The following is a 27,380-nucleotide window of genomic DNA, read 5'->3' as shown; positions in this document are numbered from 1 at the left end:
AATCGGAGAAAGAAAGGAGTCATATCGCACGCGCGACATTTCTCTCAGCACGCCCCTCGCTCTCTTCTCTTGAGCGGACTGGTGGGTACCGCGGGGGGCGGAGGGGAACGCGATACCCAATCGGGTGCCCCCGACTTTTTAATCGGCTCCTTTCGCGTCTCGCGATTTGGGTTCCGAAGGCTACCGAAGGCTCCGCGACCCCTCCTCGATTCTCGCGGCTAATTAGTCGCCCATCACCCGTGACCCACGTCAGCGTCAGGCACCCGAACCCTTTCTGAAAATGGTGGACTCCAACGATTCCGCGGACAACGAGATCGACCTGAAGCTCCTGAAGCTGAGCGAGCAGACCGGCTACGAGATCTCGCAGCAGAATGCCCAGCGAATCCTTGGCCCTCCGGCCGTCTGGAACAGGCCGATCCCAACTAAGAACAGCGAGGTCTTCGTCGGGAAGATCCCCAAGGACTGCTACGAGGATGAGCTGTACCCGTTCTTCTCGGAGGTGGGACCCGTCTACATGATCCGGCTCATGATGGACCATAACCAACTCAACAAGGGCTACGGATTCGTCACGTACCCCGACTTCGAGACGGCGCAGAAAGCTGTGCTCCTGCTGGACAAACGGGAGATCCGCCCGGGGATGAAGCTCGTCGTCATGCTGAGTACTAATCATTGTCGCCTACTGCTACATAACCTGAACCTGCCACTTGCAGCCAGCGATTACCTAAAAGAAGTAAGTGGGAGTCTCTGTTATCATAAGCCTGTTATCATCTTTAGAGGCGGATCCAGCGATTTGGCAACACCGGACTTCCACCATTTAAACCTGTGTTAAATAATCGATTCTTGTCAGGGCACCTGGCCCCTCCAAGAATCGATACATTTCCATAGGTATTAATGGAGAAAAACAATGTTGCCAATTTGCTGTAACCACCGATGATCATCTTAACCAGAATCAGTCTAACGGTACCTATTTCACATTGCCCATGGGTGGCCTCAACCGAAATCACCCTGACCAAATTTGAGGGGCTTGGAGGACCAAGGCGGATAAAGAATGGTGGTCGCATTTCGATTTTGGCTGCCATCTTGAAGCGTTGTGACGTCAGGAGGGTACGGGTTTTGCCGTGCAATCCGAGGTTGAGTCGGCCCCCCCGGCCTCGGCCAGCCCATGTACCCGATGTACCCGATACCGTGTGACGTCCAGAGGGTACGAAATGCGACCACCATTCTTTATCCGCCTTGTTGGAGGACAAGGTGCATTAAAGCAGCTTTTGCTATTTTGAGAGATACGGTGTTAGAAGTTTCGAAAATACTTGGACCCTTATGGCGGAGAGGAAGTTCAAACTGACTTTTTGTTGATTAAAAATTGGAATTCGGGAGCAAATTTTCCTCAGAGTATGCATTTAGACTAGCTTTACTTGAAATCATTAAAAGCTCAACTTTTTCAAAAACTGCACTTATGTGCCTTGTCCTCCAAGCCTCTCATTTGTTATCTAAGCTTCCCATTCTTCTATAATTTTTTTCAGTTAAACTAAGGGTTACTAGCTTCAACGCCTTGAAACTCCAAATAATCTTCCTTTTTAAGTTTCAGTCCAACTTGGTTTCACAAATTTTAAAAACCTAAGTGAAAGTGAGGCAACTTTTGATACAGTTAGGCTGTATTCCGTTAAATCCGCTCGGTTTTCTCCCGTGTTTATAATTTTGACGAACAATTTTGACGAACTTGACAACTTAATACGCCTCCGTGAGCCTCCCCTACCACTTTAGAGAATGCAAATACTCCTAAAATTGCCAAAGGAATTGCTTAGTTGGCTAGGCAACCTCCGATGCAGTTAGCCTTATTTTTTTCAAATCCGTTCATTTCAAGTTATGTCAGTTCTGATCAGCCTCAAGTTCTGCCGTACTATTTCTAATTACTTTAAAGTAATTTTGTTGCTGTTATAATCAGTTTTAATGTTTCGTTATTTTTACTTTCTCACTGAACAGTCTTCGCGATTTTTAACTGGTTCTGAAACTAAATCGGGAATTACTCATTTTCTACTTGGAAAAATGTATTGCTCTTGCACTATTTATCATCAACCCGGCAAATTTATGACCACAAGAAGTTCATCATCCCCATTTTTCTAATTTCCTCCTCTTTATGCTTAACCAGCCGCATATGTCTCGCATCTCACGTACTTGGCTCTATCCGCAGAACTAGGAATTTGATTTTAGTTTGTTTGAGTGGGTAGGGGGTTCAGAAGGGCTCCTTATCAAAGATTCGGGGGACACTGAAAGACAGGCTTTTCTTGGAAGTCGCTGAATTCTATAAAAAGAGTGCTCGTTTCGTCAAGAAGGCGACTAATTACACTAAGTAAAATTTTAGTCGTAATGAGAAAATTTTTCGTGCTGTGATAAAATTTTCCTAGCTGGCACAGCAAGAAAAATTCCCCTAATTCGAGCGTGGGCGGATCCAGACACTCAGAACTCCCCTTACGCCTTCTCCCGAAATTTTTCGAAAGTCTAAAGAAATTTAACATGCAGTTTTGAGTCAATTCAGTCATTAGTAATTACCAAATACCAGTGTCCCTCCTTCTTTCCTCCCTTCTCCTCCTTGTATTCGGGCGAACGGAGGGCGGGGCGTACGCCCCCAACGCTCCCCCTGGCCTCGCCTATATTTCGAAATAACTTCCGTTATTCCGTTTAAATTTGGCTATGCGTAATCGAGTGTTTTCTGTACATAGCTAGAGAGCATTTAATCGCCTGTTTCCAACAGTTGTTTTTGGAGTGCCCAACTCTAAAAGATGAATTTCAGAGAAGGAAAGCAACTGGCTTCAACCGAAAACTTGCGGCTTCAATTCCTTAAGCCAAAAGCCCCGAAGCTTTAAAAATTAAAAACTTTCCTATCTTCATTATGTACGTTTGAAGTTTTTTAAAACGAAGATGAATATTGGTCGAAACAAAATGTGTGCGTAGGTACTACATCTCCATCGCTAAAGTACGAATAATTGGGGGGGGGGGATGTTAGGAAGATAATTTTCAGATAAGAAGATATATTTCCTCGCCATAATCAGAAATGGCAAAGAAAATATTTTTTCCTCGCGATGATGAATCCTACTTTTCTCTAAAAGAGGGACATTCACTCCTAATTACGATTGTCTGTCTCCGTTTCCGTCCAATAAAAATGAAAAGGCTCGGGTACTTAACCGTGCTTCTGAAGACATTCCGTGGCCATTGGCCGGACTCCGTCATGTCTGGTTTTCGCCGGTGACACGACAGTCGGATGAGATCGTCTTAGCTTTCGCATTGTCTCGCTCAAATTAATCGTGTGAAAATGTTAACACGGCAAGGTGACTCAAGGACTTTCATTGCAAAGTTGCTTATTATGAAGGTATCAAGGTCAACCTAACTTCTCTTGCACCCGAGAGAATCCACGATTTGAAGTCCAGCGCTCACGTCAACGAGAGAAAACAATAACTCAAATCTATAACACGTGGTGTTTAGGACCTAAGACACTAGGAATTATTAAAATTTAACGGACAGCGCCACATATTTGGGAAAATTAGGGAATCCCAGCTGAAAACCGGAAATTTCCTCCTCTCTGCTCTTAAGGGATCATTTTGTTAATTCCATTTCAGTGGTTCACGTTATTTGACTTCAAAAAATTAGACCAAGAGGATGAAATATTGTTATTTTTCTCCGGGTAAATCTAGTCTCTCTACCAAAATCTGGAATAAATTGGAAGGAAATTCTGGGTTTTCATCAGGAAATTTCCACAAAAAATTGGAAAATCAGGGAAATGAGTGAAATTAAGAATTCTAGATACAATCGTTTGATCAACATTGGAATGATAAACTTAAAGTGGTTTCGACGTGAAAGTTGTCAGGAAGGAAAAAACACGTGAGGAAGATGGTTCCACTAACATCACCTATCCAGTCCTCGATGTGTCACCACAGAATAGTTCGAATTAGAAACCTTCAACCCAAAATTTCAGGGAGAATTTGGCAAAGTTTGGGAAAACTCTCAAAATTCAGATTGATTTTTCCAAGGAATCATTTCACCCGAAATATAATTAGCCTCAAAAGAGCAAAATTATTGAATTGAAATTTCTCTCAAATTGAAAAAAAATTGTCATCAAAAAACGTCAAATTAGCGTGTTTCGATGCCGAAAGCACAGATCCTCGCTTCCGGAACCGAGGAACGTAATAGCATTCCAAAGTTGCGAAATTGACTCGAAACATTCAATTTTTCACGAAAATGTGCCCGTAAAATTTTGTCCAAATTCTGTCTGATCTTTGCATGAGATCAGAAGAAAAATCTTTGAAATTTTCAGTTCGAAGTACCGACGGTTCTCACAGTAAAAGTGCAATTGGACTGCATTTTGCGATTTGGAACTATAAATTCTGGCACAACTGAAAAAACATTTATGTGCATAGGGAAACTACTGGCTCATACGTTGTTTTTAAACCGGGCTAGAATTTATAGTTCCAAATTGCAAAATGTAGTCCAATTAGCAAGGAGGAATTTGGCAGCATTGAAATCTAGTTACGTTCTTTTATTGTCGTGTATGTATTAACAACAATCTATGGTTTCTATGTAAATAGGTTAGGGTGGGACTTATTTTTTTAAATCGAAAAAACCAAATGTTGCACGGTCTTAAATGGTTCTATGTGATAAAAAAACACGGTAGCCAAGAGGATTTTGAGAAAAAAAATTTTTAACCCGGCGCGCACAGAGCCTAAACATTGAGATTTTTCCGGTTTTTTTGGCATTTTCGCCGTATATTTTTGATATTTTTGCCAGCAACACGGATTTGACGCTAGATGTCCAAAAATTGGTACAAACCTAGCACATACCTTGCAGATTAAGGGAAAATTTTTGTTTTTCTCCTAGGTCACTCTCACTTCGCTTGGTAATGCCGAAACTCTCCGCTCGGCAGCTCTAAAAATCGAAATTTCGCCGTTTTTTTACGTATCATGAACTTTTTAAGCAACCTATAATGGTAGTAAAAATCCGAAAATTTGTGGAAAGCAAGTCCATACCATCAGTATGGAAGGGCAAATGTCAGAAAACTCCTACGTCTTTTATTTTCTGCCAAGCTATGCCCATAATGGTGGAAAACTTGTCAAAAATAGCTCAATTTCGACCGTTTTTTTCGCGTTCGAAAATTTATTGGACACCCTGTAATGACAATGAAGGTCCGAAAATTTGTGGAAAGTAAGTTCATACCATCTGTATGAAATAAAAAATTTTACTTGGTTCATACGTCTTATATTCTTCGTCCTGCGATACCCGAAATGGCAGTGAAAACGTCAAAAATACCTCAAATTGGCCGTTTTTTGATAATTTTTTGGAACACCTTGTAGTGGCAGTGGAGGTCCGAAAATTTGTGCAAAGTAAGTTCATACCCTCCGCAAGAGATAAAAAAATCTACTTGGTTCCTATGTCTTACATTCCTCGTTGTGCGGTGCCCGCAATCACTTCGAAAACGTCAAAAATACCTCAATTCGGCCGTTTCTTCAATGGCGAAATTTATTAGACACCCTGTAATGACACTGGGAGTTCGAAAATTCGGGAAAAGCAAGTCCATATCACCAGTATAAAAGGGCAAATTTCAAAAGGTTCGTAGATGTTTGATTCTTGGTCGCACGGTGTCTTCAGATACACAAAAATCGTGAAAAATACCTCCATTTTGACCGGTCTTTCGCTATTAAAATTTCATAGACACCCTGTAACGGCAACAGAGGTCGAAAACTTTGGTGAAAGTAAGATCATTCCATCTTCATGCAATGAAAAATTCTACCTCGTTCCTATGTTATGCATTCCTCGTTGTGCGGTGCCCGCAATCGCATTGGAAACGTCAAATATACCTCAATTCGGCCGTTTCTTCAATGGCGAAATTTACTAGACACCCTGTAATGACACTGGAAGTTCGAAAATTGGGTAAAAGCAAGTCCATACCACCAGTATAAAAGGGCAAATTTCAAAAGATCCATAGATGTTTGATTCTTGGTCGCACGGTGTGTTCAGATACACAAAAATCGTGAAAAATACCTCCATTTTGATCGGTCTTTCGCTATTAAAATTTCATAGACACCCTGTAACGGCAACAGAGGTCGAAAACTTTGCTGAAAGTAAGATCATTCCATCTTCATGCAATAAAAAATTCTACCTCGTTCCTATGTTATGCATTCCTCGTTGTGCGGTGCCCGCAATCGCATCGGAAACGTCAAATATATCTGAATTCGGCCAATTATTCGGGTGTGAAATTTTTTTTTGCACCCTGTTATGACATCAGTGACTCTTAAATGTGCCAAGTAAATATACGTTGTATATACATCTGAAAGGATCGGCAATTTTTCAAAGACCCTTACATTAATAATTGTTGTCGCTAGACGCCCTGAATTGAGGCGAAATTTTCTAAAATACCTAAACTTATCCATTCCTTTCTTTCAACACTAGCTTCTTACATAGTTTCGGACCTCCGCTGTCAGTACAGGGTGTCTGCAAAAACAATTCGGTAAAATAAATTGAACGAATTGAGGTATATTTGACGTTTCCAATGCGATTGCGGGCACCGCACAACGAGGAATGCATAACATAGGAACGAGGTAGAATTTTTCATTGCATGAAGATGGAATGATCTTACTTTCACCAAAGTTTTCGACCTCTGTTGCCGTTACAGGGTGTCTATGAAATTTTAATAGCGAAAGACCGGTCAAAATGGAGGTATTTTTCACGATTTTTGTGTATCTGAAGACACCGTGCGACCAAGAATCAAACATCTACGAACCTTTTGAAATTTGCCCTTTTATACTGGTGATATGGACTTGCTTTTCCCGAATTTTCGAACTCCCAGTGTCATTACAGGGTGTCTAATAAATTTCGCCATTGAAGAAACGGCCGAATTGAGGTATTTTTGACGTTTTCGAAGTGATTGCGGGCACCGCACAACGAGGAATGTAAGACATAGGAACCAAGTAGATTTTTTTATCTCTTGCGGAGGGTATGAACTTACTTTGCACAAATTTTCGGACCTCCACTGCCACTACAAGGTGTTCCAAAAAATTATCAAAAAACGGCCAATTTGAGGTATTTTTGACGTTTTCACTGCCATTTCGGGTATCGCAGGACGAAGAATATAAGACGTATGAACCAAGTAAAATTTTTTATTTCATACAGATGGTATGAACTTACTTTCCACAAATTTTCGGACCTTCATTGTCATTACAGGGTGTCCAATAAATTTTCGAACGCGAAAAAAACGGTCGAAATTGAGCTATTTTTGACAAGTTTTCCACCATTATGGGCATAGCTTGGCAGAAAATAAAAGACGTAGGAGTTTTCTGACATTTGCCCTTCCATACTGATGGTATGGACTTGCTTTCCACAAATTTTCGGATTTTTACTACCATTATAGGTTGCTTAAAAAGTTCATGATACGTAAAAAAACGGCGAAATTTCGATTTTTAGAGCTGCCGAGCGGAGAGTTTCGGCATTACCAAGCGAACTGAGAGTGACCTAGGAGAAAAACAAAAATTTTCCCTTAATCTGCAAGGTATGTGCTAGGTTTGTACCAATTTTTGGACATCTAGCGTCAAATCCGTGTTGCTGGCAAAAATATCAAAAATATACGGCGAAAATGCCAAAAAAACCGGAAAAATCTCAATGTTTAGGCTCTGTGCGCGCCGGGTTAAAATTTTTTTTTCTCAAAATCCTCTTGGCTACCGTGTTTTTTTATCACATAGAACCATTTAAGACCGTGCAACATTTGGTTTTTTCGATTTAAAAAAATAAGTCCCACCCTAAAATAGGTACTTTAGATCTGATTCAATTGCTTATTTCTACTGCGGTGTTAAGGCAGAACGCCGCATGAACATTCGAGAGTTGCCGAATTTCCTTCGAAAAGAGTCTATTTTTGAGTGAAGATATGAATATTTTCCCTTGAAATTTTCAGGAACTTTCAGAGATATTGCGAACAAAATTATCTGAAAAATTGGAAGGCTAATATATTACCTAATAAGTTTGCCAGGAAATTCGATTTGAATCAAAGGAAATTTGGCAACGCCTGAAGGTTTATACGACGGTTTTTCCGAGCACGGCAGTATAGAGTTCCATAGCTCATGGCGCACAGTAGAAGGAACTATCAGAATAGGTCGGACATTTAGATTTTTGACTAAAATTTCAAATTTTTATATTGATTTCGTCTTAATTTCAATTTCAACGCGTGATTCTGAAAGGAAAGATGAAAAATCCAGTGAGACCACTTTAAAATTCCTTCGTTTCATATTTTCGAAGATATGAGCTTTCTAAGTTTCCAAATGTTGTCCGACTTCTCTAATTGTCTCGTTCCACTGTAGGGTAAAACAAAGGCGGATACCCTCTACCCTGCTCTCCCTCATCCCCTAGAGCGTTACGTATTGTATCGTCACCTTCCAGCCATAGTATCACAAACGCCATGCGACGTTTCAAAATTTCCGCCGCCATTTTATTTTTTTACAGGGAAATTTTTGGTTGAATCTGTTTGAAAATTTCAATTAATTTTATCGGCAGCACAAAGGAAATTCAGTGAAATTTTCAGACAGATTCAACCAACAATTTCTCGGTAAAAAAATAAAATGGCGGCGGAAATTTTGAAACGTCGCATGGCGCTTGTGATACTGTAGATGTTGATAGGTGACGACATGAACGCTCTCAAAAGACTGTAGACACCTTAATGCTGTACGGAGAAAAAAACCTCGTGCGTGGGACCCGAAGTTTAGGTCATATGGATCTCCGAAGTTTTCAGATTGAGCATCTGAACTTTTTAGGTCTAATTGTCGAGGTTCGGATCACACATCTGAAACTTCAGTTCTTTCATCTGAAGTACTTCAAATGTGAGAACCGAAGTTTTTCGGATGTGAAAACCGAAGTTTTCCGGATGTGAAAACCGAAGTACCTCAGATGTAAAAACTGAAGTTTCAGATGTGTGATCCAAACCTCAGCAGCTGGACCTTAAGTGTTCCGATGCTCAATCCGAAAACTTCAGAGATCCGTATGACCTTCGGGGTCCCACGCACGAAGTTTTTTTCTCCGTGAGATGCGATAGTTCTCTTCTGATTTCCAAAATAAGCAATTCCTATGAATTTTTTGTCGCAGGAAATTCTGGGGTGTGACGTGACAGGGTTGACCTCCGTGGAAATTCGACCGTACGAAAACTCGCACAGCCAGTACAACTACGCCCGGCTGGAGTTCAGTTCTCACAGGGACGCTGCCCTCGCCCGCAGGAGGCTCCTGCCCGAGTGTCAAGGGAAATGGGGCAAAGACGCCCACCTCCAATGGGCTCCGATCGAACTCGCCGATTTCCCGCAACACAACAAGCTCCGATATAATCAACATGTAAGTCCCGTTTGTCAGCTCAAATTTATGTTTGTGTTCTGCAATGTTTGTTTGTAATGTGTCTTTCGCGGGAAGGATTTTAAAAAATAGCAGGAAAATCTAAGACATGCGCGGGAAAACTGGAAAAATCAGGGATAACAGCCAGGATTCGGAAGCCATTGGCTAGACTGTCTATAAGTCCGGGATTTCCGGAAATAGTACTGATTTTTTAAAGGCGGTTCAGAATAGAGTCCCTTTATACTGAGAGTCAAGACAATTCGGCTCATGGATGTCACAAACGGGAATAAAGATTACAGAAATTGAACGTTTTTCGTAATCTTTGATCGGCCCATTCTCAAATGCCTTTCTCCGTTCCTCCTCTCATTCCGTTTGTTCCTTGCCGAACCCGTAATTCCCTGGTCCATTCCAGATTATAATCTTTGCAATTGGTGAAAATGTAATCTTTATTCCCGTTTGTGACACTGTGGAGGCCTAAAATACGGGAACCAATCAGAAATGGATTCAAATTGTCTTGACTCTCAGTATAAAGGGACTCTAGTTCAGAAGTACTGAAAGAGTGCGGAAATTCCGCAAGGAGGTCCGGAATTTTTTTCAGTTTTGTCGCGATTTGAGCGAGAAATCCAAATCTTTGAATTTTTTCGAATTTCGTCAATTGGAGGTACCGGAAAAGTACTGAATTTCTTCTGAATGTACTGGAAAAGTACTTTAAAAGTACTGATTTTTGGCCAGCCTGTTTTAGTAGGCACCTTGATAGCAAGCCATCGGCGAAATGTTTGAGGAAGCAGGGAATCGTTGGGAGTGGCAAGGGGTTAGGCTGAAATGAGATAGAAAGCATGGGAAACAAGGATCTGTCAGGGATACAGGAAACAGAAGAGGGTAGGGAAAGTAGAGAGCCGCCGTGGATAAAACATTCAGGGAAACCAGGAAGTTGTCCAGGAGGACGGAGAATGGACGTAGATAAAATCCTGGAAATTTCATTTTTCTACGGTCTTACTCAAATGTTACTCTTTTCAATATTTCATTATAACATCATAGAGCTAGGAATTTTAGAAGGAAATTGCTGAACATAGTATGTAAACACTGTTTTCCTGATCTTTTTATCCTCCCGCGCCCGTCCGTCCGCGTAACGTACATGTAACGCAGGATGGGCTCCCCGTAATGAAAACGGAACGCTTTGCTCGACCGCCTCACTGTATTTTCACGCAAAATCCCTTAAGAGTGTCAAGTAACGGCTCTTACATTTTAGTAGTTCAATAATTTCATAGTGGTAGACTTGTTTTACTTTAAATGTCTGCTATACTTGTTAGGTAAGATCAGTTTTTTAAAAGTGGTGGTCCTTGCCCGTCATTCGAAAAAAAGCTCAAAGCTCAAAAAGCGTACACATTGTTTTGGAACGCTGAGTACGATTTTCTCCGTCTTTCGCGGAGAATCTGCACATGTAGCCAGTCTTATAACGTTACAAATTCCATCCCTTTTCGTAAGGAGGCAAAGCTCAAAAAGCGTACTAATTGTTACGGAACGCTGAGCAGAATCCTCCTATTCCTTCATGAAAAAATCCGCATGTGACCAAACTATCTGAAGCGTTACGAATTCCATCCCTTTTTTAGAAGATCAAGCTCTAAAAGCGTACAAATAACTATGGAACGCCGAGCTTTATCTCCCCCACCATTCGTAACAAAGTGTAATGTGACCAGACTGTGCAGCTTCATGTATTTCACAGATTATATACCAAACAGTGACGTAATCTACGGAGATCGAGTCCACGCAAATGCTGTTTTCTGAACCATATTTTTCCCCTGTCAACGGTGCCGGTTTCAGCGTAGCGAATAAACCTAATATCCATAATTCATAATCCATAATGTTCAGTGTTAGTTCAGCCTCCCACCCCCTTCCATCGATGGGAGGTTTGGGGGCCCTCCTCCATAAGTTTTCGCGAAGTGAGTTCGTCTGAGGTGTATTATAATGCTTGCCCAGAATTTTTATTCCTGAATTTCATACAAATTCCTAATTTTCTCGTCTGAAGTCAAAAATGACCTATTCCTATTCTTGTCCCCGCAGTGCGTCATGTCGGTACTTGAAAATTTCACTTAGGAGAATCTTGCTCCTTCATTTGTATCCATCCATATTTTATCTGAGAGAGATCGGGCCGCGGGAACTCGACTCTTTTCTGCTAGGGAAAAATGATGTACGAACATTCGAACGCTATTTATTTTTGACAAAAGTGGTAATTATTTTCCTCAAAAAATGTTTTAAGACACCGCCAGTGCAATTGCGAATAAAATTATCTGAAAAGTTGAAAGAAAAAATGCAAGTTTTTTTTTTTTTTTTTTTTTTTTTTTTTTTTTTTTTTTTTTTAACCGAATGTACACTCGTATTTCATGAAGAGAAATTTGCCAACGTCCGAAAGTTTACATGGCACTCTTCTGTAGCATGACAGCACTAGGCATGTGAATCGGGCTCGCCTTTGTTGTATACCTCATCTTCTAACCACTGGTTCTTGATTTTTTCTCATTTTATCAGGTCCGTCTGCGCTCTGCGAATAGGATCTCTTTTTCTATCCCGGCGTTTAAGTCTCCATCCGGGAGTCGTAAAATCACCCGCGTTATCTGCTTTTCAGACCGATTCGAGTAAGTGTCGAGTTCGGCGGCTCAAACTCTTATCAGTTAGGGTTATAGGCGCCGCACAGTACTCCGGCACGCGTTATTTTTAGACTGTCTGGGTTTGGTCTGGTCTCTCACTTTTTTCCAAACGAAGCGACACCTTCTCCTCTCGCTGCCAGATGTGTATCTCTTGCTCGGTTCTGGAATTAAGTTTCTGGATGCGGCCGGCCAGTTGGAATGAATCAGTTTCCCTGGTCACAGAATCGTGTTTTGATGCTTGATTCCTGCGGATCAACAAAAAACAATAAGATCTGTCCAAACAGCAACTTTCAACGTTTAATATTCACCGGGATATCGCGCTTCGATAAGTTCGGCTCATGACGTCATCCACCGCCAGAGGCGGATCCGCCAACAACATAAATCAAACAACAACAAAAACAAAACAACAAAAACAAAACAACAAAAACAACAACAAAAAAAAAACAAATTCAAAAATATGGAAAAAAAAAATATGGGAATTTGGCAACATTCGATATCCTCCATTTAAACCTATAGTGAATAATCGATTCTTGTCGGAGAACCTGGCCCCTCCAGGAATCGATATGTTTCCATAGGTTTTAATGGGGGAAAAACCATGTTGCCGATTTGCTGGATTCGTCAATGTCCACCGCGATAGCGACTTTCTTGGTTTCTTCCACCTTGCTTTAATACGAGTTTCACGTTGAGTAATCAGTGAAAATGTATGTCTCCCTGACAAATGAAAGCAAGGAGGTGTTAAAGATGTCACCACCGTGGCAGATGGATGTCATTGAACGAATTGATCAACGCGCGATATTTCGGTTAATATTGAACGGAGATAGTCGCTCTTTAGACTGATATTATTTTTAGCCAATCCACAAGAATCAAGCATCAAAACACGATTCCATCAGTCAGTGGTGTGGCGTGAATTGCGATGTATCGATTGTTATGCCATTTAAACCTGTGGTGAAGAATCGATTATTAAGGTGTTCGCTGCGAACACCCTGTTTGTCGATCCTTTTCCATAGGTTTAAATGGCATAACAATCGATACATCGCAAAGCACGCCACGCCACTGAATTCCATGATCAGCACAACTAATCCATTATGGATGCAATCTATTGGAAAACCTCGCGACAAACGAACCATCATATCTACTAAACGAACTGAAAAAATTACCATTGTTCAAATTAATTCCCAAGATCAACAAAGCTTCTAAAGTTGAGCTTAGGGTGGAGGAGCATGCCTGCTCCGTGAAGAGTACCTCCTGTATATATATTCGTAATTTTTGACACTGAATCAACTGCAGTGAGCGTTTTTGAGCCTACGAGTTGGTCTCAGAGAAAACTAATGACAGAATCTTTCAAAAGGAAGCAAAGTTCACGTAAAATTAAGTTTGTCGCGGAAGGAAATACCGCTTTAAGATTCAGACGCTGCAATTTTTTTTTGTTAAATTATAATTTTTGGGGGAGAGCTGGGATTATATTTCCTTGAAACTTTCAGGATTATCAATTGAAATCGAGCGCAAAAAACCATCTAAAAATTCATAAAATAAGAGCTTGAAAGTTTTCCATGAAGTTCGCATTTTAATCGGAGGAAATTTGGCAACGCTCGAAAGTTAATGCAGCAGTTTTCCTAAACGCCTCAGTATGGATATCCGAGCATAGGACAATGAAATCGATGATAACGGCTTGATGCAACTATTCGTGCTCTATGGACAGCCGGGTTGCATTCTAAAAATTGAACGCGCTCCGGTCATTCTAAACCACGAGGCAGCTCTTGCAGTGATACGCTACGTTACTGTCACGCCTCGGTGTGGTGGTGGGATACTCTATTCTCATTTGTGAAATAAAGGTATAATTACAAGATCAATAAGTTTATAAATCGATAAGTAATAACGGCTGTGAAGAAATTCTCGCAGGATGCAAAGTATAATGACTTTCCTTGTTGTTTGAAATCCACCACTTTTCTATACTTTCGTTAAAGTCTCCAGCAAATAGCTCATGTTGATTTGTAAAATAGGTATGCTACAGAGCATCAATCTTAATGGAGCCTGTCAAGAAACTGATTTCCTTCAGATTTGTTCGAGGCGAAACCCTATGCTTAGAAAATTGTTCATGGATAATTTTAGTTTAAGTTCAAAGCTCGTTTTTGACAAAGCGCTCCAAAATTCGCATTTTAACGCTTAAAAAAGCCCACATTTTGGAATCGTTCGGTTGGAAAAACAACTGGAACCGGTCTCTTTTCTATTTTCTGGGGCAAGATTTCATCACTTGATGTTACTCGGGGATTGAGACTTTGGTTGATATTATACCATCTAGCGATCATTCGTGTTACAGCGTTGCAAAATTTTTAAAACATTTCCCGGACCACCCGTGGCAAGCTCGGCTGCCGCCAAACAGAGTGTGCTTCAATTCGTAGCCTGTCGGAGGAAGGAACGTAACTTCATTCCAAGGTTGCGAGGTTGACTTGAAACACTAGATTTTTCACGAAATTGTGCTTTTACAATTTGCGTTCAAAAAATTTGAATGCATTTGAACGTCTCATTTTTGCATGCGGATCAGAAGAGAAATCAGTGAAATTTTTAGTCAGGTTTCCTCCAATTTTTCTTGGTAAAACTGCAATTTGCGAGGGGAAATTTAGCAAGATTCAACGTTAGTTACGTTTTTTCGTGAGAAAACGACGAATTGGGCCCCACCCACGCACACTGGACCGAGTCAATAGGAGAAGTCGGACGAGATCTGGAAACTTTGAAAGCTTATTTTTTCGAAAATATGAAACAAATAAGTTTAAATGTCGTTTCATTAATTCATTAGTTACTTTGTGAAATTTCCTTTCAAAAACACCCCTTGAAATCAAATTTGTGACAAAATAAACTTCAAAATTTGAAATTTTAGCCATAAATTTCATGTTTGACCTCTTCCATTAGCTCGTCCCACTGGGCGACGTCATGCCGGAATCACACGCTGAATTTGGCAGAATGGCAGCTGATTATGGAAGTCAACAGTCATCGCTCAACGGCTGAAATCCCGCAAATTCGAGTTATTTTCATCCAAATTTGTATCAAATCTATTCGAATAGTTCAGACGAATCCGATATTATCCGACGGTCACTGAGCAGCGTTGCTGAATTTTGCGCGACACGCGCGAAATTCAGTCATCGGACCGATGACTTCCACATTCACGCCACATTCAGCTCCCCACATTCAACGTGCGATTCCGGCATAACGCATTTTTTCTTCCTGCACGGAGAAAAGTACTTCGTGCATCGGACCCGAAGTTGAGGTCATGAAGTTTTCGGATCACACATCCGAGAACTTAAGGTCTAACTTCCGTCGTTCAGGTCAGACATCTGAAGTACTTAGGTATGTACTGGAGCACTTCAGATGTGTGACCTGAACCCTCCGGTATGTACCGAAGTACTTCAGATGTCTGACCCGAACTGTGGCAGCTGGACCTCAAGTTTTCGGATGCGTGACCCGAAAAGTTCAGAGATCCATATGACCTCAACTTCAGGTCCCGTGCACGAAGTTTTTTTTCCCCGTGTGATATTGTTGGGTGGCAATTCCACCCGGCAACGCTGCCAGAAGCCGGGTTTGAATGAAAGTTCTTCTAGGCCCGACCGCCCGACTGTCCGGATGCGTGGAGCGCACGCACGCACGTGCAATCGCAAATTTGCGAACCGACCGATCCGATGAATTTCCAGGAACCTGGAGCCCCTCGCCCCAGCCCCAGCCCTGGTGGCCGACGCCGACCTGCGCCTCTCGCCCCTGCGCTACGGCGAGGTCCCGACTTCCCGACCCCGAGCCGCGATTTTGAGTTGCCGTTGCCGCCTCCCCCCCGGTGGTGTCCGGTTCGGCGCCGTGCCGGGCGATAAAAAGTCTTGACGGCAGCCTCTGTGCATTTGAGAGGCACGGCGTCGACACGAGAATGCCTCCAATATGACACTTGTGACACTTATCGGTTATCTCAAGCTGTGTGAGGCTCGTTGCATTGACCGGCTTGGATTTGATGCTTTGGCGGAAACGGTGGTCAATCGGCGCGTTCATCTTTACTTGATGATCCAATTCTGATCATATCGAATTCTCAGACGCTGCCAGGTTGGCCTAGCGGTCAGCGCGCCTGACTCTAAACCAATAGGTGCCGGGTTTGAATCCCGGTGGTAGCGACTTTCCAAGGAACTGACAAGTGGATCTGCAGACAAAGACTCCACTTATTGGCCTTAATCCCTGCAAAGAGCGACGCCAAGAATGGCACAATTTTGGTCAGCGGGGATTTTTCTGAAACCGGGCCCAAACGATACCTTATGATACCCTAAAACTCAGGTAAAAGTTTTAGCTTTTGTATACGCACGGTTTTTGAGAAATGAGGGGGCAAAGTTGCCAAATCGCCATCATTCTGGACAGCATTTCTACAGTAAAAAGACGGGGAAAATGGACGAAAAAGTTACCCCTTTGATGGGTTTCGGCTGTAAATGTTCTCATTGGGCCCCCGAACATTTAATTGTGTTCAGTTTCAAAAATTTTGGTCGCACAGTGGTCCAAAATGGGGAGAAATCGGCGCAATATGGGATCAGGAGCAGACAGTGGCGATTCGTGAAAATTGGCAATGCTGCTTGTCTTCCATTTAAACGTATGCGAAACAATCGATTCTTCTTCAACCTAATATCGATATTTTTAATAGATTAAAAAGGAGACAGGAGACGCTCAAAGGCGTTTGACCAGACCATCAGAAGTTGTGTTGTTACAAAATAATGTGCGGAGTTGCTCGACGTCTGGTGTAAGCTCAGAAACGTCGCTACTTATCTCATTTCACAGATTCAGTTGTAGTTTTCCTCTTGGTGCGAGGTTTCCTTAGAAACGCCCTGCGTTTTACATAAAATCTCTATGAGTTGAAAAAGCGTAACGCGTGTTTAAATCAACACTTAAATTCGGATGTAGTACCAGCTAAGGTCTCAATTTCAACCTCATAATCTCCAGGAAAGTCAATAACGCTATGTTGAAATTACTGCTATGATAACAGTGCATTTGTCCGTGACCGTACAAATGTATGTGTTGAGCATCATACTCAATGCGTGATCGCGGCGATACGTGGTTTCCTTCGAACCCGAATGACAGTAATTCTAGGACCAGGGATTCAAATTTTGCCGTTTCTCTTATCATTTTCCCGCATTTTTCTCAAGTCACGGAAACAAAGAGGATTACCGGTCATTACTGAATCTCTGATAATAAATCGTACATAATCCCCAAGAATTTTAGTAGGCAATACTAGATTCCTGACAGTGCTGATCATGCGACTGGTTAACATAGGCGGATCCAGACACTTCGAACGGGGCGGGGGCGTGGGCATTACGTTGGGGGTTGCCCTCAGAAAATTTTACAACACTGGGAGAAAAAAAAACACATTAGATCTAGAGTCCAGACTCCTGAAAACATTGACAAGAAAAAGGACTCTTGATTCAAGCAGATTTTAGCTTAAATCAAAAGTAAATCCGCGCAAATTAAGAGGCTTGGTTCTTGATTTAAGCTTAAATCTGATTGAATCAAGAGAATTTTTCTTGTCGTTGTTTTTAATAGTCTGGACTCTAGATTCAATGTTTTTTTTTTTTTTTTTTTTTTTTTTTTTTTTCCAGTGAAGTGTTAAAGCATTTAATGTGCAGTTTGAGTCAGTTTTATAATGAAAAATCACCAAATCTGACCATCATTCCTGCTTCTTTCCTCTGATCCTTCCCTCTCTCTTTCTTCCTTTATTTCATTCTTTCTTCCCTTTTTCTTCCTCTTTTTCGGGCGAGCGTGGCGGAGGTGTATGTCCCTAACGCTCCCCACCTTTGGATCCGCCTATGCTGATTAACGTAAGCAGATGCTTAAGTAGCACATACAGAAATTTAGCCCTTGTTACTAGATTTTTTGGGGATAATATGTAAAAATGAAGTTGGTAACCACTAAAATCATGTTTTATCCGTGCATTGAAAAAAACTCCAGCCGTGGAAGCCGTACTTTAGGTTAGGGGCTATAGACTTACCGTCGTCCGCGTTCCGGGCGTAGCATCCGGAGCAATTGAAGCTACGGCTCCAGCACCCGGATCTTTCGGCCTCTGAGCCCGGAACGGACGGTATGTCTACATAGCCTGTAACTATTATTTTCACGGTGTGCGATACACCATGTATCACCGGACTTACTGCAGGATTCCCGTGAATCATCGACAACTATCAATCACCCAGAAATCAGGTGATCGACAGTGTTTGTTTTCCAAGTGCAGTAGCGTTAGCTGCCAATCCCCCCTCATTATCCAGTCAACTGTGGCGCCCGTCGAAGGCGCGTGTAAGTACCTCCGCGCTCACCCTCTCGCCTCCGGCCCCTATTAAGCTGTATCCCATCTCCGCTGGCCCTGATTCGACGGCCATTCTCCCGTTCTAAGGAAAAACGCCTTATGAACATTCGAGAGGTGCCAAATTTCCACCGAAAAAATATTGATTTTCAGGGAAAGTTACGAGTAATAGTCCTTGAAATTTTCAGGAACTTTAGGTGAAATGGCGAACTAAATTATCTGGAAAACTTGAGAACAAATATTTACTAATTTTCCCGCAAATTTGTGATTCACCAAGAGAAATTTGGCAACGCCGAAGGTTCATACGGCGTTGTTCCCTAGCACGGCAGTAATAACCTGAAATAAAGGAGCGGAACAGCGCGGCGTTAGGGGCACTTGATCTCCAGTGAAAAAACCTCTGCGCCTTACTCGACGGTTGACATTGGGAATAACTACCTGCGTTACATCACCCCGGAGGCGGGGGCGGGGGACGGTCCCATCTGTAATTATGCCCGCGCGGAGTGGTAAGGAGACGGGACTCATTTACCATGTGAAATAGGTCTTCAATTATCGCACGCATCTGGTTACGCCGCTGTCGCGTTTCGCGTCGAGTCGGGCCGTGCATGATTTACAACTGGACGGCAGAGCACGGGATGGTCGCGCGAGCGTTTGGCACTGCGGCGCGGCGCACAGTGGAGCGAGTCAGTGGGAGAGGTCGGACAAAACTTGGAAACTTTAAAAGCTTTTAATTTCCAGGGTTGCCACAGTCATGGAATAACGGGAAAACTGGGAAATGTCAGGGAATTTTAAAAAGTCAGGGAAAATCTGGCAATGTCAGGGAATTTTAAAAAGTCAGGGTAAACCTGAAAATGTCAGGGAATTTTAAAAGGTCAGGCAAAACCTGGAAATTTCAGGGAAGTTTTAAAAGTCAGGGGAAACCTGGAAATATTAGGGAAAATGACGAAAGTGTCGAGGCAAAAATTGTAAATTTAGCTTTTTAGAATGGATTTCACGTTTAGAAAAACACAGTTTGCCAGGAAACTATTTCCAATTATGTCTTTTTTCCCCCTATTGCATGTTTTATTTGTCAAGGAATTTCACTCAAATGTGTTAGGGAAATGTCAGGGTACTTCATTCTCTAAATTTTGTGGCAGCCTTGAACTCCGTTCACACAGAACGTAGAGGTTTTAAAAGTGGTTCGATTAGTTTCCTCGTGACATTTTCTTTCAGAGGCACCTCTTAAGCTTTAAAAATTAAAATTTGTGGTTTTAGTGATAAATGTCATGTCCGACCTCTCGAATTGACTTGATCCACTGTGCGGCGCGGCGCGCGGCGGCGGAGGACGCGACTCGCTCGCTTCTTCATGCACTCGGAGCGCGCCCGAAGCGCGAGCCCAGATTCGTATTATTTTCATTCTTCGGCTCCGAGCGCATCGATTGTTTTCCCTGCCTCGCTGTCAAATTTTCGTCCAAATTGTCCAGGTTCAGGTTCGGCATCAAACGGCAGCAGCGGTCTGATTGTTGAAATTGATAGACACATCTATAGACAAAGGAAACCAAAGGGATATAGAGGGATCCTATCAAAGACATTGAATAGTCCTATAGGTGGAAGCGGGTGGTTGCAATGGACAAAGAAGGTAGGTATTAGACTAACTAACGGAAACCCACTAGTGACCCTACAGTTAGTCTATCATCATTTACCCCCTTCGTCTACAAGAACGACCCATTTCAACCAAGAAGATCGCTCCATACTCCATAGGTATGTCTTCTTTATCTATTGCTTTGTCTATCCATCTCATGATCAGCCCGCTGGAACCATAACGATGGCAAAACTCCGTCGTTGGGGGGGGGGGGGGGGGGGCGTTATTCCCGTCGTTGGGGGTTTCACCGTCAACATGCAAGGTTCTGGCGGTCTGGATAACCAGGGATGTCAGGGTATACATTGATCTGGACAAATAATGGAAATTCAGGGAATGTATGGGAAAATTCAGGGGATTTTGTGAATAGCGTGACGGTTATCTGCAATTACTGCTGCTGGCATTTGGGGAATGTGAGCAATTTCTGAGTCCCATTTACCTAAATCTTAATTTCTAGAAGTTGTGAGGAGACGTGTCTGGGAAAATTGGGCGTCTCCTCACAAAGTGGAAATTTCGTCCAAAATTTAGCAGAAGTCGGCGTTATTAAAGAGAAAAAAAATCCAAGTGGAGATTCTCGTCGAAGATTAGGATTGTCGAGAAAAGATCAGAAAAAGTCAGGGAACTCGAAAATATTGGAGCCAGGGGAAAGCAAATAAAAGTCGGGAAATCGAGGAATGAAGATATTGTGGAAATAACCATTTATAATTGAGGAGCTTTCCGGAAAAAGGGCACATAGCAAAAAATCGCGCATGAGAAGAATGCATCTTAAGTTTCCATCATTACTTTCCGGTCACTAATGATAACTTACATTGCAGCTTGGACTCCCGATTTCGAACGTAAGTTACAGTCAGTGGCCATAGAATAATGATGGAAACTTCAAATGCATTTTTCTTAAATGCGATTTTTTGCTATGTGCCCTTTTTCCGGAAAGCTCCTCAATTATAATTCCACGTTCACAAGTCAGATGTCTTAACGCGACTTGAATGTCTGATCAAGCGCAGTTTCCGTAACGGGTTTGTCAAACTATATCCCGTTTTCCAAGCAAATGCTTTTCAATTAAACACTTACCAGTCATTTTTAGGCAAGTTCCCGAAAAGAACTTCTACCCGTTAAGGAAAATTACAAGCGCGGGGTCTCCACGATAAATTGCCTCTGAGCGTGGCAACCACGTAGCCCATTGACTAATTCTCACCTGCGCCGTGAGAAAATTGAATCCTCACATCTCCACGTCCAACCTTGGCTGCCGTCTTTTCAATCAATACCCTTTTAATCAGTTTTAATCCTTGAGACGAGCACTGTGTCCAGGAAATGTGACCCACAGAAGAAAATCCAATCTAATCCAATTGATTCATCCCGTTTTTCGTCGGCGCTACTTCCGGACTTCCTTCCGGGGCACGGTGCCCCTGTCTGTCTCCAAGAACAATCGGTGCCGTGGGCTGTGCATCCAACCCGGGTTGGCTTTGACACTGGGACGGCTCAAGGTTCCGCTTCATTCAGACTCGATTTTCAAAACCGTGAAGAAAATCTGGTGCGCAATCCATTGACGTACGTGCGTCCAACACGCATTGAAGAATGCATACGTTCAAGGTGGACACTCCTTAATTGTTGCATTTAGGTTCGAGTCGTCATTTTGAAAATTCGTGTGGTGCCGGGGGTTTGGACTACTCGCGATTTTAAATGCACATAATATGACGTCAAAGGCATGCAAAATGCGACCATTATCAGGGTGTCTACAAGTACAGAATTCCCGGAAAATCCGGAAAGAGTACTGATATTTTAAGGGCGGTCCGGAAGTACTGGAAAAGTGCGGAAATTGCGCAAAAAGGTCCGGATTTTTTTTTAATTTTTTGTCGCGATTTCAAATTTTTGAAATTTTTCTAATTTCGTCATGTCGTCCTGATTTTGTCGTCGACTTGGCGTACGCTTTGAGCTCAGATCGAACTTGAGTGTCACATATTAAAAAATTCGAGGCGCTTTTCGACGGTGAAACTACCAGACTACGTATCTGATCTCGTTTGCAGTGTTTAAAAATCTCTACTCCCATTTTATTTTTTTGAAGGAGAAAAAAAGGACCGAGTTCATCAGAGAGAAACCAACCCACATTTTTAAGAAAATTGAGTTCAAAGTGTGTTTGAGTTCCACCAGTCGCACATTTTCTTCTGCCAAAAACTCCAAGTCGAAAAATAAAAAATCGGTTTACAAAAAGAGGGGTTACAGTTTTTTCCCCTTATTGAGTCATATGGAGGAATAAAACTTCCAACCTCTTTTTCTCGGTTTCAACCTACGGAGAAGAGAAATCTCGGAAAATAACAAGAATTGACGTCTAGTAGTTTGCTATTTTAAATATGAAGTATGACAGGAAGTCTGCAACGTTGCAAACCGAGACACGTGGTCCGGCAGTTTCACCGTCGTTTAGTTTTACGAAGACCAGACTGGTCGTGAGTTGACTATAGCGCCTTGATGCAACTATTCGTGTTCCAAGGATGTGCGTGTTGCGTGTTCAAAATTGAAGGCACTTTCGCTTTTCTCACCTCTTCAGAAATGCACGGGACGGGTGTCGTCGTTTCGTCAGTTGTAGCGCCCGAATGACCGAGTACCTACGTAGAGATATTATTGTCGTCTTAAAGAGAAGCATGAGAGTCGTCTGCGGTCGTCAAAGATTCGTTGTAGCCCTTAAAAACAGAGCACCTGTAAATGGAGAGTATTACCAATTAACGACTCGAGGTTATAGTATCTAAGGCCAAAAATTGAATCGATCATTCTGTAGAAGACTTAAGCGCCAGAAATTAAAACACGAGAAAACATTAGAAACTTTATTACTGGCCCGCTTTAAATCATAGATTATACAATCATGTGACCAACTAATGCGTCGCTTTCATATTTTAGAGCTCTAAAATTTAGAACGAGTCGATCATAGCGTCTACGGTTTTCCTCGTATTATAATTTCTAGGACTTGAGTCTTTTGTTGGAATGACTGATTCAGATCGGTGATAATCTCGACCCCTGAATCAATACTACTTACACTGCTTGTGAGTTGGTTGTGGCGCCGTGATGCAACTATTTGTGTGCCATAGATGTGCGTGTTGCGTGTTGAAAATTGAAGGCACTTCAGCTTTTCTCGCCTCTTCAGTGATGCGTAGGCGTTCTCGTTAGCTACGTAACACCTGAACAACGCAGTATCCGTGTAGAGATAGTTTTACGTATCCTCTTACTTTTTATCAATTGTAGTGCGTTTTTTATTTTGATACTTCAAGTTTCATTGAAAATCTCGAGAAATATTCGCCAGAATTCGGTCAGCGTCCTCCTTTAGGGTCCTACAGTCTGCACGCACGTATAGAAGAGCGTATCGTGTTTTGGAGAGATCAGGCATGATATCAAAGATTCAAAAAGTAAATTTTGGACAACACGGGCAAATTTGACGATACATCCTTTCAGGAGGCAACCCTGAAGAAGAGAAAGAAAATCCAGCGGTGAAGAGACGAAATAGTTTTGGAGCTCTCGAGCCTAGCTTGCTCGCCACAGAAGATTTTGTTTCTCCTTCTTCCACGCGAAGCAATGTGCGATGAGGGAATCGAGCGAAATAAGGAGAGAGAAGTCGAGGCTTCCCCGCCGAATTCGAGCCATCGAGCGAATCCGCGACTTCCAGCGACGACGCGCTGTCTCCTCGGGGAGCAGTGTTGCATGCTTGTCGGCGTCGTTGTCACGTCGATCTGACGCCTCAATGCTCAGCAGAAGCAAATCTCGCGGTAGACATGCGTTAGAAATATTATGGCTCGGTTTCAGGTCAAGAAATCGGTCATTAACAATCATTGATGGAGTGGGAGACCTCTTGAACAACGATGGAACTATCATTTATCTTAGATGGAGCGTGAAAGGACTTCCATACTCAGATGGTCCGGGAGCCTTTTTCGGGAAAATTTTGGAACCTGTAACCATTTACGAGCAACTCAAGATGTTTTTACGGAAGACAAAAAGTTTGAGATGTACTTTTGAAGTCGACGGAGACGTCACTTCATAATTATTACTCTCCTAAATATATACGCCTCGCAACGGATTCAGAATCGAATCGTCTTTAGGAGGAGTATTGACAGTGGTGTCGCAAGCTAGTAGAGTCGTAAATATTAGCTCCTTCTTGTAAACGGCACTATATGAAGACTGAAAATTATGCTCTCTGACGCTCCGAAAATTGATGGTTGAACAAAATATGAAGGTTAAGTGAAATTACTGAGTATCGCTCGTTAGCCTTAACGAAAATACTTATCAATCTCTAGCCTTTACAAATAAGCTTTCAATTAGAAATTTCATTCATCATAGAGGAATGCCGTTCCAACTTCTGAGTATTATTATGAATTATTCGCATGATCATATTCATTCATTCATCTATTCACCTATTTTCTGATGAATGAAAAAATGAAAGCTACCTCACTGCCTGTAATTTTATTCCATTATTCCGGATAGAGAGAAGAAAGGGAGAGAGAAGAAAAGGGAGTGGAAAGTACAAGGTATAGCTTTCATTAGCCCTGTTTTTAAGAAAAAATCGATTGTGAGAAGAAATTTGCATTATCAAAAATTGACTTTGACGGTTTCCATCCATATCATATCAAATGGCTCAATAGATTGGTGCATGTATAAACTCGCGATTCTAGTTCGCGTACGAGTTTTGTCAAAAACAGTCCGTTCGTACTAATTTTCACAAAATATTAACATCCTTGTCATAATTTTTCGTCAAAATCAATACGTTAAGCGTTCACTCTTTCGCATAAAACGGCTCTTTCGAATCGTGTAACGGAATTTTTTTCATCATTCTGACCTTTTAAGGTCGGTTATACGAACCGAACGTTTGGCACTTTAACTGAAAGTTTGATTTGGCGAAGCGAATAGTTGGAGTGGTGTAGAATACCACGCTCTCCTTCCTTTAGTGGATACGAAATTTTGACTTCCTGGAAGTCAAAATATTTGTATCATGTGTTTCGCTCCATTCAACTCTTTACTCGTGCGTTAAAGTCTCCGAGTTTTTCCCGTTCTCGTTCCCTTCAATTTTTAGAATTGCAATGTTACCTAGTCGAAAGTTGAAATGGTTGTATCACACATGTCACCCCATCCAACTTTTCTACTCTGCGTCAAAATATCTGAGTAAGCAGACAAGAGATCCAGCTCTTTTTCACGGCTGTGGAGTGTGGATCTGCGAAAAAGTTTGATTTCCTCGTAATGGACCACTAGACAAGGTACGAAGTTAAGCATTCTGATACATGTTTCTGAACCAAAATTTTACGTAGAACACGATTTGCGCAACGAAAATTACTAAAATTAACTCCTAACCAATACATTTAATGTTTCTTGACGCGTGAATTCAAACCCCCCGCTCATGAAAACTCATTGGTCTACGTGAGTCAAATCGCTCACTAAAAATTACCATGACACTCTCTGCGATATGAAAATCTGGCAACCTCAATCTTGACGCTTTGGCTTAGCTGTAGCAAGTTGTTTATAGTTTGAACAACACAGGGCGAGAAATGAACAGCGCTGGATTGAGAAGCCTACCGAAACCGTTGTAGTATACGCGATCGAACTCACGTAGAGTATTGAGTTTCTTGTGAACGGGCAATTCAAATTCCCCATCACCAATGTTAAATAAAAACGTTAATATCTTAGATAGGAAATGATTTCAGTAATTTTCGATGGAAGAATCGTATTCTACATGAAATTCTGGTCAAGACACATGTATCAGAATCCTTAAATTCGTACCTTGTCTACTGGTCCATTGTGACCGGATCTGTGAAAAGCGCACTGAAAAAAAATTCTCGGCGTTTTTACCAAGGTCCGTTGGTACCTTTACCATCTCACTTTTTTTTTTACCAATTATTGGTAATTTTACCAAGTAAGACTGGTAAGCATACCTAAAAACCGGTATTTTTACTGTTTTTTTAGGCAAGAATACTACTTTTATTGGTAATCAATTCCCGGTAACTTTGCCATTTTATCTCGGCAATTCTACCACAGTCGATAAAAAATATTTGCGTTTTTACCGGGGTCCAGTAAAGTTACCGAGAAAGTTCAATAATTTTACCGAGATTTCTCGGTTCAATTACAAATTCCATAAATGGTAATTTTACCAAGAAAAAACTGGGATCAAATAGAACCCTAAATTCTTGGTAATTTTACCCTTTTCTTAGTAAATACACCGAGATTTTTGTTTTCAGTGCGGCCGCGGCCTCATCTTGCGAAAGAAAATTTTGGAAACTTTGAACTTAGAGCGAAAAACGATCGCTAGAAGCGCATGTACAACTGCAGGTATACTTCTAGCATTGCGCCGCGCGCCGTCTTCCCAAGGGAATACGGAGGGCAGCCCGCGTACGCAGCTTTGAAAGGTTTACGCCAAAATGGAGCGCATTTTGATGAAAACGTGATAGATTTTTTATCATCCATTCAGAGTCGTAGCCTACGCAGTTTGCGAACGACCAAGTTGGTTCGTGAACTTCCCGCACCTAGCCTGAGCCCTGGCCCTCTCTCCGCCACATTTTAAATTCAACTTTTCTGAAAACTGGTGCGAACGACCAAATTGGTTCGTGAACTTCCCGCACCTAGCCTGAGCCCTAGCTCTCTCTCCGCCACATTTTAAATTCATCTTTTCTGAAAACTGGTTTTGGTCAATTTAAACAAGTTGTTGAACATCTTACTATTTTCTTTCGGAGTACTTTTCCACCTCCCCCAAGCAAGATTTCGTTCTTCTCAACAATTTTCGCCCCCCCTCCCTCCCCCAATAAGATTCTCCTGAAATAAGAACCCCTGATTATTTTAACTGCGGTGTTGGAAAGCCTGCTACGTTTGATCTTGTCCATCATTCTGTTCGTGATTTCGATAATAACAACCTCTCCTCGTTATTTTGCTGAAAAATATAAATGAAGGAACAAATGGAAAAAGAAATAAAAAGTAACAAAAAGTCAAATCTAAAACTAAAAATAAAAGTTGAAGTGTTGGTGAGATCCAAGTAGAAAAGACAAATAAATTCCGAGGAAAGCAGTAACATGACTGACCGTACCGATTTAAAATTGGATTGCGAGTATTTTTATAGAACTCAGAAAAGGGTTGAAGATTTTTTCTGGCATTAATGTATTATTTCAACAAAAAACGTGAAAAAATTGTAAAAGCAAATGAAAAGAACCCCGTAATCAAGAGATATAGTCTCTTGTTTTATTCAATTTCATGGAGTCATCCATTACCTTTTCAAAAGTAAGAAATTCGTATCCGTGCAACATCCTAAAACTATGATAAATCACGGTAGTGATAGGTTCTAAAGAATGTTGCGGTAAATAGTAAAAAGATCCATAGAAAGGATGAGAATGCTTGACCTCCCTCGGCGGACGCTTTTCTCTATCGAAATAAATCACCATCATTTAATCGTACCAAGTAACCTGTCCAATAGCCTCTACCGCTTGATCATTAAATATCTGCGGGGCTTTACGAAAAGAGC

General features: G+C 41.8%; 1 protein-coding gene across 1 annotated transcript; it reads left to right on the top strand.

Moving 5' to 3' along the window:
- The first annotated feature begins 280 nt into the window (after positions 1 to 280).
- LOC109034293 (probable RNA-binding protein 46) lies at positions 281 to 11,442 on the top strand. Its single transcript, XM_072299070.1, has 3 exons — positions 281 to 730; positions 9,112 to 9,351; positions 11,410 to 11,442. The coding sequence occupies exons 1-3, from the start codon at positions 281 to 283 to the stop codon at positions 11,440 to 11,442; spliced, it is 723 nt and encodes a 240-aa protein (XP_072155171.1).
- Positions 11,443 to 27,380: the final 15,938 nt, after the last annotated feature.

The sequence above is a fragment of the Bemisia tabaci genome, chromosome 4 (assembly GCF_918797505.1).
Source record: "Bemisia tabaci chromosome 4, PGI_BMITA_v3".
In the NCBI taxonomy this organism is placed as follows: domain Eukaryota; kingdom Metazoa; phylum Arthropoda; class Insecta; order Hemiptera; family Aleyrodidae; genus Bemisia; species Bemisia tabaci.
The sequence above is the reverse complement of the archived record's forward strand: the minus strand, read 5'-3'. Positions and strand labels throughout refer to the sequence as shown.

Excerpts from the sequence above, each read along its gene's own strand:
- LOC109034293 (XM_072299070.1), top strand. The coding sequence starts at position 281 with ATGGTGGACTCCAACGATTCCGCGGACAACGAGATCGACCTGAAGCTC. Across the intron at positions 731-9,111 it reads CCAGCGATTACCTAAAAGAA|GAAATTCTGGGGTGTGACGT; the intron begins GTAAGTGGGAGT and ends TTTTTGTCGCAG. Across the intron at positions 9,352-11,409 it reads AGCTCCGATATAATCAACAT|TGCGTCATGTCGGTACTTGA; the intron begins GTAAGTCCCGTT and ends TTGTCCCCGCAG.